At 37.2% G+C, this 16,955-nt stretch overlaps 1 protein-coding gene across 4 annotated transcripts in view; it reads right to left on the bottom strand.

Moving 5' to 3' along the window:
- LOC136975971 (dynamin-like) overlaps window positions 1–16,955 on the bottom strand; it is a 104,200-nt gene that overhangs the window by 12,178 nt on the left and 75,067 nt on the right. For all 4 annotated transcript variants that reach the window (XM_067271159.1, XM_067271161.1, XM_067271160.1 and 1 more), the window contains 3 exons: window positions 4,073–4,183; window positions 2,942–3,051; window positions 2,556–2,829 (listed from right to left, as the gene is read on the bottom strand). In XM_067271159.1, coding sequence (XP_067127260.1) covers window positions 2,556–2,829; window positions 2,942–3,051; window positions 4,073–4,183 — 495 coding nt within the window. The remainder of the gene's footprint in view (window positions 1–2,555; window positions 2,830–2,941; window positions 3,052–4,072; window positions 4,184–16,955) is intronic.

Here is a 16,955-nt window from a genome sequence, read left to right as displayed (position 1 = left end):
TAAAACACTACGACCTTAACAAATTCTCAACAAGGAATTTTTACTGATCTTAAAATAAAATTGTTAGAACAATTACGAGGCAGTCCTTTAACTTAGAATTAAACTTTATTCTAATCTATGACTATATAGAGGCACTTGTTCACCCATCCATAACTTGGCATGCAACTGAATAACGGGTCTCTTCTTGTTTTGAGCGGTCTTGCGTGGTCTTCCAGTTCATACACTGTTTGCGATATCGATACCTGCTTTAGTTTAGTATTCCCTAACAAAAAATTTTTAAGGTCGTAAGGTCGTAGTCTTTTAATCTTTGAAAGTTGGTACAGATTGAGTAATTAAACTTGAAAAAGTTTTTTGTTGAAAAATTTTTTATTATTATTAATTTAAAAAAATTATTATTATTAAGAATACAAGAACTAAATAGGACATTTGATTCTTACCTTTTTCTGCAAAAGAAATCCAATATTGAAATAAATAATTTCAATTTTGGTTTTAAAAATTTCTATAACCAAATTTAGATCTATTTAAATTAAAAGATAATGATAAGCTAATATTTCAGGCACAAATAATCTATTTTGAATTTTGAAAGTTCAAATGTTTCAAACTGAAATTAATTTTCTTAGTATTTTTTTCACAATTTTTTCTTCTTTTATAAAACTTTGGTTTATTTGTATATGGCAATGCAACACATGAATAATTTGCAAAGGGGGATGCCTCCTGAAAGGTCTTTAATGGAAAATTGGTTTCTATTAAGGTAAAAAAAAATCCAGAAAACTCCAAGCGCCTGTTGGCAAGGCTTGAACCCATGATCAGCTACTAGTGTTTAGTGGTTTTATCCACTAGGCTATTGGTAGGCATAAAACTTTGGTGTTACAAAAAAAATGTAAAGAGAATTGATCTATGGTAAACAACTTACATAACTTATGATGTATAATGTTTCAAGAAATGTATTACTGAAGTATAATAATAATAAAATATCACTCTGCAGAAAAAAAATCAATATTTCTCCTTAGGCAATTAACATAAGCCTGAATAGATAACATAGTATATATTTAATGAAATGTACATTAAAACTTATCAATTATAATGATGTACAAGTTTATTAATATTCAACACAGTAAACTGGACAATTTAGGTTTGTTTATTTATTTTTTCCAGTTTTAATTAAATTTTCAATGGTTTAATACATTAAATGTTCTCATAATTCATCTATATTTAATTTGCCTTTATTGAATAAATCTGCTAGCTTTTATGTAGTCTTATACAATATTTTATTACTGAAAATTTGTCACTCTGAAAATATGTAAAATCTTCTCAGTGACAAAAAGTGTAATTATAAGAATTTCTACAAGTGAAAATAAGCTTTTAAATCAATAAGTGAAATAAGTTTTTTAAATCCTAATTTAAAAATTTGTAAGTTTATTAGAATATAAAAATTTTTCATGCTATATACAGTATTACTTTATGTAAATGCATTTCAAATATAAAAATTGATTAACCTGATTATTAGCTTAATGCCAAATTATAACAGGCTATATTAATGCTACTATTAATTAACGCTTCTCCCACACCGGGTTGTATAAACAAAAATTAAATACCTTCTAAAATATTTCACGCCGGTTATCGGTTTTAGAAAGCTACTATTAATAATTAAATATCAAGTAATTTGGCTAGGAGTTAGGTGTTTGGTACTATCTCATGATAAATTTAATATTTATGTTTAAATTAATATTTTAATAATTAATTTAGAAGATTCTGGAATAAAAAATCAGCCTGGAGTGAGACTCAAACCAACAATTCCCACTTGCCATAGAAATGCATTGCCAATTACACTACCTGGATCTCCAAGTAGCATAACTGGTCTTATTAAAATATTAATTAAACCATAATTATTAATGATAAGTTTAATGTAGCCTAATATAATCTGGAAATTGTTCGACATTAAAAACATTAATTTTTTTCTTTATATTAAATTTCAAATTAGTTGGAGGAAAAATTATATTTTCCTCCAACTAATTTGAAATTTGTATCTGATAATGAAATCTAAAGAAATTTAATTATTTGTCAAGTCAATTTTTTATAATGGACATAACAATAATTCTACGTGTTTTTTTTTTACATCATATAAATCATAATATATATGTGAGTTATTTTAAATATTACCGTATTTTACGGACTATAAGACGCTACAGACTATAAGACGCACCTTAATTTTTAAGCTTTTTTTTTTTTTTTTTAAATACCTATAAGACGCATCTGAATTTTAGAGGCAATTTTTCGAAGAAAAAAGTGCGTCTTATAGTCCGTAAAATACGATATTTGTAATAATTTTTACTTATATGTCCTTTGGAACTTAGCTTAAAGTTGCTATTGAGAACAAATCATACAGGAACACTCATTTTGATGGAAAAATATAATTGTTTTCTATATATCTACTTTTTCCATCAAAATGAGTGTTCCTGTATGATTTGTTCTCAATAGCAACTTTATGCTAAGTTCCAAAGGACATACAACTAATTGAGAGAACAACAAGTAATCAAGTACTAATTTTTACTTACATTATTTATTGTTAAATGCATTATGATCTTTGGTATTAAATCTTTAAATGTCTTTGTAACAATTTTCATATATGATTCAACTAAATTTCTAATAGTTTCGACTTGTCGTTCTAATTGAGGATCCATTGAAGAAATATTATCATTTTCTTCTCCATTAACTTCAGATGCTTTTTCAGGATAAACTCCTGCTCTAAGAAAGGAAGCTTTCCAGCTGTCTACTTCTTCAAGACTTTCACAAGACAATTCCAATTGTCTTGAATCTTTATACACATTCCTGTAAGAGAAATCCAATATTCATGTAGAAGTACTCATCATAAGTATAAAATATACTTGTCTAATCTTCTATTTTCATCTTATTACACAAAATCATATTTACTACAACAAACCTTTGATCAGGATTAAAAATAGCAAAAGTGTGTCGTCTAGACATAAATCCAGGATCAATATCTCTTAATTTTAATCCATCAAGAGGGATCATATATTTTTTATCTTTTTCCTACAGTTACAAAAAAATAAAGTATTTTATTTTAATTATTCAGTTAGTATTTTAAAAATTTATTTAAAACAGCACTTATATAAGAATCTTTAAAATTACATTTAAAGATGATATATGTAAACTATGTTAATATTTAAACACATTTTTTCAAAATTCATTTTGGTCATTTCAATTTAATTTTTTAATATTTAATTATATTTAAATCAACAATTTCTTTCATTTAAAAAATTCTTAATTTGAAATTTTTAGTTCTTTTATTATTTTGAAATATTACAAACAAATTACAACAAAATTTACTTCTTCAGGAAATCAAGTTATAATGTAATGGTTCTTTAACATTAGTTAATCATTTAACTTTTTGTACTCAAGGGAAACCTCGAATTAAACATAAATGCTAATTGAAATAATATACATGAAATGTGTTAAATAAAAGAAAGTTATTGATTTAACTACTATGAATTTGATGTCACTTATCCTTATTTTATTAATGTAATCTCAGAAGATTTATTTATAGTTTGCTGTGTTAAAAAATATGATAAATTTACATGTGCAAATTGAATTTATTAGAATAAATTTTTTGTACAATGACACAGAAAAATATTGTTATATGTACTGTACACACACAGTATGTATTTGTATATATAATGTATAAAATAGATTATTTTATTTTATTTAATTAATGTTGGATGACTATATAATTTTATTATGATTGTTGATTGTAGAATTTATTATATAAATTTTAACATATAGTTTATTTCTCATAAACTATAATTATCTAATTATTATTGCCTTGTTGTCCTTATTTCAATTCTTATTATATTTGTCAACTTGGATGTAAATTATTAACAGGACTGTTAAACGGATCTTAAAGAAAGTCTGTTTTCTTTAAGGTCAGTTGAAATCTAATGAAAATTATACACAGAGCTATGATATCATACTCAGAAAACTGCTTGGTATATTAATCATTATATTATTGTATTTTCCTGCCAAGGTATTTAATGAAATTGGTAAAAGTACTTACTTCTTCATCTTTAAACCAAGAAAGAGATTCTGATGTTAATATGAACCAGTAATCTCTAGATCCTTTCATTATCCCTATATTATGAATACACATCCAACCTTTTCTGATAACCTTAAAAACAACAATTTTATTAATATATTTCATCATGTACTCAATTTTTTTTATAAATTGCAATCTAAAGCTGTCTCTTTTATTCTATGAAGAAATCTTATTATTTATAATAATAAATATATGCTTAAAAATATATTTGTCAAAATCCAGTAATCATGATTATTTTCCTGTTAAAAATATTTACATTTATTTTGTCCTTATATCCATTATTTGTTCAAAAAATTGAGATATTGAGAAATTGAGAAAATTGAAATTCAAAATTTACAATTTCTTATTATAAACACAGTCTTCTACAAGTTATCTTATCAAATTTCATTCTTATTTTAGCTATTTGTTCCTTTACTTCTACTTACATAAAGTTTATATCACAATACATTATTAAAAATATTTTCACAACCACCTTATCTATTTGAAAAGTAATATTTATTATCCTACTAATGTTTTCTACCTGCTCCAAAGGCCATTCTCAAATATTTTTGAAATTTTTGAAATATTTGGAACGTTTCTTTGTATTGGTTCCAGTTCGAACGTTATGCGAAACAAAATTCAAATTTCTATATCCGTTCGAACAATTCATTAAATATAAATATATGAAAGATAAATAGAAAAATAAATAAATACACGGATCCAAGTAAATTAAAATAACATAAAATAAAATAAGGTAAATTAACATAATAAAATATATCAACACAATAAATCTAATTATATGGACCGACTGCATGCTATATGACATATTAGACTGGGTTATGATCAATCATATACTTTCATGCTGTTGGTAAATTTGTGGCATCTTTATAGTTCAAACGTTTCCCCGTACTGCCAGATCTATATATTTCAAATTTTTCCAAAGTCATTGCTAAAGATGGTGAGCACACCTGTCTAATAATCCTAGCTTCATTCCAATCAATCACCGAACCTTCAGTTTGTGCTACTTTGGATAGTGTTGTATTGTAGTACCCTTTACTTATATCATACACATGTTCCTTAAGCCTTTTACTCAATTTCCTGTTGGTGACACCAATATATTCTTTATTTAGCCCTAGTTGATCATTTTTGTATGGTATTCTGTACACTCCAGACTGCTCCTCCTCCTTTTATCCTGTCCTTGTTGTTTCTAAGTAGACTATAAATCGTGGGAGCCCATTTATATATTAATCTTGTACTCTTGTAGTTGGCTACTTCATTCATAATATTGGACATTCCTCTGCTATATGTGAATTTAGTAATTTCTTTGTTTGTATTCTCTTTTGCCTTCTTTTTATTAGGTACTGAGTAGATATCAATCTTATTACCTTTTTGTGAAATCTGGAAGTTAAGAACCTAGAAATTTCTAAATTATTTCACTCCAATTATAAACGACTTAATCAACAACATTCCATACCCGGGAAATTGTTGACCCTCGAATGGCAACGATTGTCCCCTAACTATCAACAAACCGTTATTCCTTCGGAGCAGGTAGATCATCTTGCACGATGGTTTATAGTTAGCGTCCGAACTAGTCGTTTATTTAATATCCCGGGAACACCTATGGCCCTAATAGTGATTCGTTTTCGATCACGTGACAAGTTTTCCCATCAAAAACTTATAAAAGACGCTTCCTTCCCCCCCTAAGGGGCTCTCTTCGTCTCGCTTTTACGACGTGCACTACGCCATCCGCCGGACTCTCAAAAAGTTTCTAAGTTCTTTAAGTGCCATTGCCCTGTGTACGAATTCTAAAGCTCTACGTGCCATCGGCCCATTAACGGACTCTCCATCAGCCAAACTTTATCGTCACTTCGGAGTGAATATCAACCTACCGGGACTTTTACCGGACTCTGTCTATTACGGACTCGTTAAGAGGTATGAGCATATATTTGTAAACTCTCTCTCTCCGGACCCCCTTTTTGTTTATACGAGGGTAGACGTGTAGACGTGTAGTTTTGTTCGTTTCAGTAATAAATCTTGTTTTGTTATAAAATGGTGTCTTTCTTGACTGTCGGCTTCGCCTTCTCGTCGGCCCCAATCCTTCCTCCTCCTCCACTCGCGAAACGCGTAACGCGCCGTCGACGTAACAGCCATCCTGGACAAGTGAGTCACGGGAAAAAGAGGTACGACAAACTCTTACCTCCCCGAGATCTCACACATTGGTGACAATCGAAGGGGTGGCGTCCTTTTAGGCACCCCCGATTTCACATATTGGTTTGCAGGAGTGGGGTCTCGACTTTTTCGAAAAATCGATAAGGCGAAAAACAGCCACAGTCGGGAGAGAGGTCGAATTGAGTTGAATTAGGAATCATAGGAGTAGGGTCGTACTAGAATCTCCGACCTAGTTGTAAGAACTAACGAAATAACATAATGGAAGACGATCCCCGCGATGCGGCTGGGCCAGCCCACCCAAATCCTAATCCGGCACCGAATCCCCTTACATTGGGAGGTTTAGGCGGAATAATACCACTATTACCCGTATTCTCGGGAGAAGCAGGAGGCCCTCGGGTAACGGACTTTTTTGATTCGTTAGCCGATGTTACTAAGGTAGCGGCATGGTCCAAGGCCCAGATGCTGGCAGTGGCAAAATTAAAACTTACGGGTATCGCGAGAGAATTCGTCCGAAAGGACCGAAGAATAAAAGAAGTGGATGACTTCGACGAATTCAAGCGATTGATGATAGCGCGTTTTGAACGGGAGCCATTTTCCTTTCGATTATCTAAATTTTATGCGTGCGTGCAGAAAAGGGACGAGGACGTACAGACTTATGCTGCTAGACTCCAAGCACTGGCGATGGAGATAGAAATTACGCCGGAGCCTGGCGCGACTGCCGCCGAGACCGCGATTATTGAACGAGTTCAGAGGAAGGAGTTAGATGAAAGGCTTAAAGCGCAATTTTTGAACGGAATAGACATAAGAATCCGGCAGCGCGTAATGAGCCGTGAGGCTGAGACATTCGATGAGGCTCTAAAAGCCGCGATCAGTGAGGAAACAATCGAAAGTCTCACCGCGCATCCAAGAGGAATCATGCGAACAGTAAGGGAAAGCGATAAAACCTCATCTCAGGAGGAGTTAGCGCAACTAACGTCAGCGATGGAGGACTTAAAGGCTAGAATGGACGGACTAATCCGAAACTCTCCTCGATTCGGCTCTAGAGATCCTATATCTCGCCGAAATCATCGAGGAGGCTATACTCCTAACTCCTACAATAACAATCCCAATAATAATCCGCATTTTAGGCGTAACGCGAATCGGTCGAACTCCCCTAATCGCCGAGGTGACCGCCCTTTCGGTCAGTCAAAATGGAATCTCAATCAAACCCAGAACCAACGCTCGCCCGCTTGCCGAAACGGCAATCCTAGCGACCGCTTTATGCGAAACGATTCACCCAGGCGACGTGAACCCGAAGGGGAGAGAAATAGGGTCAGATTTCGATCGCAGCCTACTGAAGAAAATCGAGGCAAATGGAAGGGCAATGTACGTAGTGTAGAAGGACGACGACCTCGATCTAACTCTAGCAAAGCCTCTAGGACCCCTCCTTTTTCCTCTCGAGAGATCCGAGGCTCATACTTTGACTTAGAATGTCCGCCTTATAGGACTCCTTCGAAGCGAAATCGAAGAACCTCCTCAGTACGAATCACTAATTATACTTCCGCACCTAGCGAAGCTACATTTGACTGTTACATAGGTGGCAATCCCGCTATAGTGCAGATAGATACTGGTGCGAAGGTCTCACTTTTATCAAAGGTTTTCGCTAACTCTATGAAAGAAAGAGTACATATAGATCATAACAAAGAAACAGACCTTAGAAGCGCTACGGGACATGTAATTCAGACCTACGGTATTATTAGCCCTACTTTCCAGATAGGAAATCTGCGCTTCCCCTTTGCCTGTTGCCTAGTTGATCACGATGTCACCTCTCCCTGTGACGGCATCATAGGCCGGGATATGATAACCGACAAGGGATTCTGTATTGATTTAAAGGGCCGAGAATTAACTATCCCTCCGCAGACAGTGATACCTATTCAAACCTCAGGGAATAATAAAAGAGCGGGAAGGATTCAACAGAACCAACAAAGGGAAAGAGGCCCGAATAGAGATAATAGAACACGAAAGAGAACAGAGGCTCCTCCACTAGAGGAAAATGTCGGCTCAGCGAAAAGGTCGTACCGGTCAACAGATCGGGAGGAAGGAAAAGGAGTAGTGTTAATTGAATCCTGTCAACTTCCCCCTATGACAGAGAACATAGTTACTGCTAGAATTGTTGGCGATAAGCGACCTAGTAAAGTCGGAGTAATCGAAACTGCTTCCTTCGCTCAGGAAGGAGTTTCAGGAGTCAATTTGTTGGTGACCCCAAATAAAAAGGGACAAGTTCCCGTACGTCTTCGTAATGACACTCGTAAGACAATTAAGTTAGAGAAAGATGGTAAGGTTGGCACCTTCTTTGAGGCTATCGAAGAAAGTGAGCCCGCAGATACTATAAAAGAAGGGGCATCCACGAACCTATCGAAAGCAGAATTGAGCCACCTTTTTGATTGGACTGGCGTCCCCCGGAACGAGAAACGAGATCTCTTAAATTTACTATATAAATATAGGCATGTCTTTGCCGTGAATGACTATGACCTTGGCTACTGTAATATTGTGCAACATACAATAAATACTGGCGATGCGGCACCTATCTATTCGCCTCCTTATCGCATTCCCTACGCCCAACGCCAACAATTAAACGATATCATAGATGACCTCTTGGCCCATAATATTATCGAACATTCTACGTCCCCTTGGAGTTCGGCTGCTCTCCTAGTTAAGAAAAAGGACGGATCGTTACGCTTAGTAATAGACTATCGTAAACTAAATAAAATCACTAAAGTAGACCCGTATCCTCTGCCTTTAGTGCAGGAATCCCTAAGCCTAATGGGACAAGCGAAATACTTTTCGACGATGGATACGATTTCAGGATTTTGGCAATTAGGAGTAGGTGATAAGGAAAAGACCGCATTCTCTACGCCAGACGGCCACTATCAATGGAATAGGGTTCCGATGGGTCTTAAAACAAGTCCTGCGGTTTTTGAAAGGTCGATGGATTTCATCTTACATGGTCTCAAAGGAAAGACATGTCTTGTATACATGGACGATATACTAACATTTAGTCCAGACTTCCCTAGTCACCTAAAACGACTTGAACAAATATTTCAGAGACTCGGAGAAGCAGGCATAAAATTAAAACCTAAGAAATGCCATTTCCTGCAACGCCAGATAAAATTTCTGGGTCACGAAATTTCAGAACAGGGTATAAAACCCGATCCCGACAAAATAAAATGTGTTCTAGAATTCCCGAGACCTGAATCCGAGCGAGAAGTCCGCTCTTTCCTAGGACTCACTGGCTATTATCGGCGGCACATAAACTCTTATGCCACGATCGCTAAACCCTTGACTGATTTATTACGGAAAGATGTGCCGTTTGAATGGGGCCTTAAGCAACAGGAAAGCTTCGAAACTCTTAAACAAATTTTGACGTCGGCACCATTATTGAAGTCCCCTGACTTTACAAAACCTTTTATTTTGGCGACCGATGCGTCAAATTTCGCCCTGGGAGCGATATTATCTCAGGAAGAAAACGGCCAGGAGAAGCCGATTGCCTATGCGAGCCGATTATTAAGGAAACCCGAACTTAATTACAGCACTACTGAGAAAGAATGCTTAGCCACCGTGTGGGCAGTGAGGTATTTTAAACCCTATCTTTATGGAAAAAAATTTACTATTGTCACAGATCATAGACCTTTGAGATGGTTATTAGATTGTAAGGATTCTACTACTAATTCTAGATTATCGAGATGGATCATTTTCCTTCAAGAATTCGATTTTGATATTATCTACAAGGCCGGAATTTCACATAGAAATGCGGACGCCCTTAGTCGTATCCCAATACGTCAAATAACAGAGGTTGAACCCATCTTCTCCGTGCCACAATTAATAAATGCGCAACAACGTGATGATCGATGGAGACCCCTTATCCAAACCTTAAAGGATGGTGTAACTACAGGAACCTATAATAATCTTAACCTAGAGGATTATTATATCAACGAGGAGGGTGCCCTCTGCCACAAGGGCAGGAATAAAAAACGTGTGGATTGGTGGGAACAAATTGTTATACCTACCGCCTTAAAGGAATATATCCTGTTTACCTACCATGATAATCCACTAGCCGGTCACCTAGGAGAATTAAAAATGCGTACTAAAATCGCAAACTCGTTCTATTGGCCCGAAATGGCAAAGGAAATCAGGAATTATTGCCTAAGTTGTCAGAGCTGTGCCAAGCACCGACGACCGGGTCGACGGACAGCAGCCGAATTGCAACTGTTTGCCCCCCTTTCTCATGTATTTGAACGAGCAGCAATGGACATTGTCGGTCCACTCCCTCTTACGACAAACGGCAACAAATATATCCTAGTATTTGTTGACCATTTTACTCGATATGCGGAAGCAATTCCACTACCGGATGTAAGTAGTAAAACAATTGCTAAGGCCTTTGTCACTCACATCATATTGCGACACTCTACTCCTAGGCAATTATTAACTGATAGAGCGCCGAACCTAATTTCTAAGATGTTCGCAGAAGTGTGTGAATTGCTACACATAAAGCGGCTCCTTACTACCGCCTACCATCCAGCCTGCAATGGTGTGGTGGAGAGATTTAATAAAACTCTAGTTGATATACTATCTCATTATGTCTCTCAAGATCAACGAGACTGGGACGAGTGGATCCCTTATGCCTTATTCGCATATAACACCTCCGTGCATACGTCTACTAATGACAGCCCATTTTTCCTACTATATGGGAGAGATCCAACCTACCCTTTTGATCTAGTTACAAGCCCTGCCACGGTCTCCTATGACGTAGAAGACAATTTCGCTTCGGAATTACGTCAACGAATGAGACACGCTCATCAAACAGCTCAACTATATGCCGAACAAGCCGCCGAGACGAGGCAGGAACTACACCGCCGACAAAATAAGCCACCCCTCTATAGAGTGGGAGATAGAATACTACTAAAGGAAGTCGTCACGCCTAAAGGCCTAAAGCGAAAATTAGCTCCCCGGTGGACAGGACCTTATCGTATTGTCGAAATTTTAGGACCCGTCAATTTCAAAATAGAAAATATCCAAACCAAAAGAACACTACATGTTCATGCCGACAGAATTAAACCTACAACTGCTCGTAAGGAGATTAATCTAAAAACTGATATGACGGCCGATCAGTCCAGTTTACCGCCGACACAAGAAACAGTTACGGCGGCGCCCCAAACTAATATTTCCATTGACCCTTGGGACGAATTTATCTTGACCTCTATTCCCACTCCGCAACCGGAAGAACAACCTGAATCCGAAAGTGAGAGCGGAAGTGAGAGTGAAAGTGAGAGCGAAGAACCTGAGTTAGAGAGCGAAGTTACTTCATCTGAACCGGAAGAGCAAGAGACCACTCCTCCCTATGCCCTTCGGAGTCAAGGGCCCGTGCCCGACCAGCCGTGGGTGCTTCCGAGACCCACTCGCAGCCGCATCCCGCGTTTTATTTCCCCCGCGACCAGTCGATCGTCTTCTCTTTAACCCACAATCCTACCTCTTTTGTTCTCCTTTTTGACTTACGGTAGAGATATCTTAATTAAAACCCGTATCGTCTTGTCGGTGTCTTATTGGTCTTTCTTTTTCCCTTCCCGACCGTCACGGGCCGCAAGATCGGCCCAGCGCCACCCCACATCACTAATTAGCTATCTATATTCCTCTCCGCCACCTTTTTGCATTATACCTATATTGTAGTCTCATCACTTAATGTATCATAATACTTGTAACCGTGTAACCATGTATGGCATATATACGCCCAATATATATATAATTAATATTTTCATAAATAGGTGTACTCTCTTAATAAAATAGTGTTTTTTATATTATGCCAGAATGCGTGTCCATTTTTTTTTCGTTCGACGCGACCTCCGCGACTAGATAATCGACCTATCTCCGTAAACCCCTCTTTTAGCGCTCGATTTTTCCCGTTTCGACCTAACGGAACCTCATCATTTGAAAATTATCATTATTTATTCAATAAGGAAAGCTACTTCATTATAAAAGCCACGGGGATCAATTATTACTAACACCCTTTCCCTGTTACAGGGGAAGAAATACAACCCCCAGAAGGTGGATATAAAACGCACCTCAGCAACAAATTCAACATGCTTCTCCTCCATGCTTATTTCCTTCTTCAAAGTTTCCGTCTCACGACGATGATCTTGTATTCAGAACAACAGGAATTCACCAAAGGAGTTGTCTTCCTACATCGAGGGAATTTCTTAATGACCGCCAGTCACTGGACGTTGGTCACCGAACTCTCCTTCGAACATTTAGAGCGCCAAATTCAATTTATCTCCCAATCTCTGGAGTATTTAGACACGAAGCTTCAATCCCAAGAACATGTTCCTACCAAAGGCTTCGAATTGCTGCGAGCTTCATTTCTTAACCATCATAAAGAATATCAAGAGCTCGCCACTTTAATCACATTGCCTTTAATCCCAAAAACCAAGCGAGGTTTAATAGACGGCGGAGGAAAAATTCTAAAATTCCTCTTCGGAACAGCTACTTCCGAAGATATTACAACCTTAAATGCCGAAATCTCTAACATCAATGAACAAAACGAGAGAATTATTCATTTACTGCGCTCACAAGCCACCTTGTTGAATGATACTCTAAATATCAGCAAAAATAATCGACACCAAATCTACGTGTTATTCAAACGGCAAGAATCATTTAAAGAGCTATTAAATCGCTATAGTTACGAACTTGCGTTTGAAATAATTAGTCGGATACTCGAATTCTCTATTCAAGAGTTCCATCTCCAACTAGTAGCCTTACGAGAGGCGATTGATATACTAGAAAAAGGTCAACTAAGCACCTATTTCGTATCACGAGAAATCATGTTACGTACCCTCCGAGACATTCAACTACAGCTTCCGGAAGGTTACGCTATGGTCGAACCTATAAGACCTGACACGCTATTTAAATACTACCAGTGGATTACCACCCTGGCTGTAGCAGTACCTGGCAAGTTGAGAATCTTTGCTAAGATCCCATTGATCACCCCTAGTGGATACTTCGATATGTACGAAATTATCAAATTTCCTACATACATACCTGATCTAAATACATTCGTACAAATCCAGACTAATTACCCTATAGTCGCCTTATCCATGGACAGACAGTCCTATATGTTATTACAACACTACGAATTAATAATTTGCAAAATGGATCACTTTCCTATTTGTTCCGTAGACGGACCTATTCGACGTTTCCCTCAACAAAGTTGTGAATATGCACTATTTAGTGGCAACGAAGTCACGGTCAAAGACCTTTGTACCCGCCAAATCGTTCCACAATTTCCGCCAATTTTTAAGAGGATTGATCAACTAGGATCATGGATTTATTCTATTCCAAATCCTCTCACCCTAACTATTAGATGTCCCACTCGACATCAACAATCTCCATTTTCATCCACTACTCATAAATTAAACAAAACGGGAATACTCCATCTCCCAAACGCATGCACCGGCTATGTACCTGGATTCGTCCTTACTTCGCCGTTCCGAATGCAGACCACCATACAATTGGAGATAGCACAACAATTAATAGTGCCACAGCTAGAACAAATCGTCAACAAATCTGAGATCCTGTTGCTGCAAAAACGCCTTAAGGATCCTGACCTCCCGAAACTCACATCGGACTACGATATTCGATTAGCAGACCGTTCTTTGAACAACGTCCAATACGACCTAAATCACCTGTTACGGGAGCCAACAAAATCATCTCCCATAACTTACCCATCTTTAATAATAACCATTATTGCTGGTTGTCTAGGCGCTATCCTCACGGGACTTTGTTTATGTTATAGTTATCGCAATTACTCACGATGCAAGAAGTACTCAAGATGCAAGAAGACCCGTGCGACTAGTCACCAACCTCCACCGGAAGAGGAACACGAAGAAACCGCCTTCAACGGAGACGGAAGTCCGCCTTCACCTAGTGCACAACCGGGCACTTCTCACGAAGAAAACCCCCGAGGCAACCCGACTCCACGAAAACAAAAATCTATTGTTCAATCCTATTAACAAGGTCATCCCCACACCGCCATTTTCCCTTTTATTCCTCATTTTAACGTACTAACGTTTATACCTATATTCATAGATTTGTCGCGAACGATTCTAATATTTAGTTCGTATCCTAGAATTGTAGATTAACTCTCTTTAACGGGATTTTTTTTTTCTCATACTAACCTAGATATATATTGAATCTTATTTTAACGAGAGAGAGAGTAAAATAACCTTTTTATGTAACCTTGCATACCTCTATCCGGAATTCAAGGATTCATAACTCCAAATAACTTCTTATTAACATTTATTTTAAATCCAAGAACAGTGTCTTCATCACCTTTACCGAAGATGACTGACTCCCGCAACTTTACAACCGATCCACCAAGCAAAAAAACTATCCACCCGAATTTAATTTATCCACGTGGACGGACAACTCTATCAACTTACCTACGAGTCTTGCCCATCCAGAACAATTTATATCCAAACATCCAAGATTGTGATAGTGTACTACACACCACCCAATTCCAGCGAACAAAGAAATTCCACCAAACAGTCTCAACTCATGTGAACTTTGAACTGCAGTCTCGACCCTAGGTCAACGATGACGTCATCCACCCACCCAACCACTTCCAAGAACTCCAGACGCTCGCCTCTCCTAACCTCGAGTAATAAATATTGTCACGCGTCTAAAACGCGTCGGGATATATATTTTGTAAACAACTTTGATATTATGTATTATCGCAATGATGTCACCTATTAACCTAATCCTTTCCGAGAGAGAGTAATATATCAATCTAAATTGTAAACATACCTCTAACCCCCTGCTTATGAATCAAATCTTTTAAAATCACACTAACTAAGTGATGATTTTAAAGAAAGCATGGAGTGAATGTGAAATCTGGAAGTTAAGAACCTAGAAATTTCTGAATTTGTTCACTCCAGTTATAAACAACTTAATCAACAACATTCCATACCCGGGAAATTGTTGACCCTCGAATGGCAACGATTGTCCCGTAACTATCAACAAACCGTTATTCCTTCGGAGCAGGTAGATCATCTTGCACGATGGTTTATAGTTAGCGTCCGAACTAGTCGTTTATTTAATATCCCGGGAACACCTATGGCCCTAATAGTGATTCGTTTTCGATCACGTGACAAGTTTTCCCATCAAAAACTTATAAAAGACGCTTCCTTCCCCCCCTAGGGGCTCTCTTCGTCTCGCTTTTACGACGTGCACTACGCCATCCGCCAGACTCTCAAAAAGTTTCTAAGTTCTTTAAGTGCCATTGCCCTGTGTACGAATACTAAAGCTCTACGTGCCATCGGCCCATTACCGGACTCTCCATCAGCCAAACTTTATCGTCACTTCGGAGTGAATATCAACCTACCGGGACTTTTACCGGACTCTGTCTATTACGGACTCGTTAAGAGGTATGAGCATATATTTGTAAACTCTCTCTCTCCGGACCCCTTTTGTTTATGAGGGTAGACGTGTAGACGTGTAGTTTTGTTCGTTTCGAGTAATAAATCTTGTTTTTGTTATAAAATGGTGTCTTTCTTGACTGTCGGCTTCGCCTTCTCGTCGGCCCCAATCTTCCTCCTCCTCCACTCGCGAAACGCGTAACGCGCCGTCGACGTAACAGCCATCCTGGACACGTGAGTCACGGGAAAAAGAGGTACGACAAACTCTTACCTCCCCGGGATCTCACACATTGGTGACAATCGAGTGGGTTTCCGATCTTTTTATTAGGTACTGAGTAGATATCAATCTTATTACCTTTTCAACAATTTCTGTTTTAAATCCTAAGGATTCAGTAATGGTTCTGATCCTATTTAATCCTTGCCACCTGTCATATATGTTAGAGCAGTAATTAAATTCCCTTCTAATAAGAGCCCTAAATGCCGACAGTTTGTAAGCAGGCGGATCGTTGGACGAGGAAGGAACGTACAATGGGTTGTGCGTAGGTTTAATGTATACCTTAGTGGTTAAGGAACCATTTTCAAATGTAATGTTAATGTCTAAAAAATGCACTTCTGTTTTACTAAGTTGCTCTAATTTTAGTTTTAAGCCATCCTCATCGGAATTCATCTGATTCAAAAAATGCTGTATTCTTCTGTCATTCTTCCATAAAATGAACACATTGTCTATGTATCTTTTGTATAAGATTATTTCATCTTTAAAATTCCTAACTGTAATCTGTTCTAATTTACGTAGAACCAATTCACAAAGTAACCCGGACATCGGGCTGCCCATGGGCACGCACACCTTTCCTATGTTTATATATTTTGCCTTCAAAGCTAAAGAATGACTGGAAACATACCAAGTCAGCAGCCTATCCTGAAGATATGAAGATGCTTGCTGGAGTTATATGGGACCAGGCTGCCATTATTAGACCCACGTCTAACAAGCACTCTATCAAACATCTTGAAAAACTTGAAATTTATAAAGCGCAAGTAAAAACAACTTGTATCAATCATAGGGACACCAACTCTCTGTCCACAGCATGGAAATTGTTTTATGAAGATAAATTGTAATTATTAGAAGACCATAATTTTTTAACGCAAAACTGTTGAGCTATTTATATATTTATTTCTTATATCCTTATCTTTATTTTGTATTTATTCCCCTAAGCCCACAACATTGTACACGCATGCGCATTTATTATTTTTTGTAA

Source organism: Centruroides vittatus, unplaced genomic scaffold (assembly GCF_030686945.1).
Source record: "Centruroides vittatus isolate TY-2023 unplaced genomic scaffold, ASM3068694v2 contig_392, whole genome shotgun sequence".
Classification (NCBI taxonomy): Eukaryota; Metazoa; Arthropoda; class Arachnida; order Scorpiones; family Buthidae; genus Centruroides; species Centruroides vittatus.
Note: the sequence above shows the minus strand (reverse complement) of the source record. Positions and strands in the feature narration are given on the sequence as shown.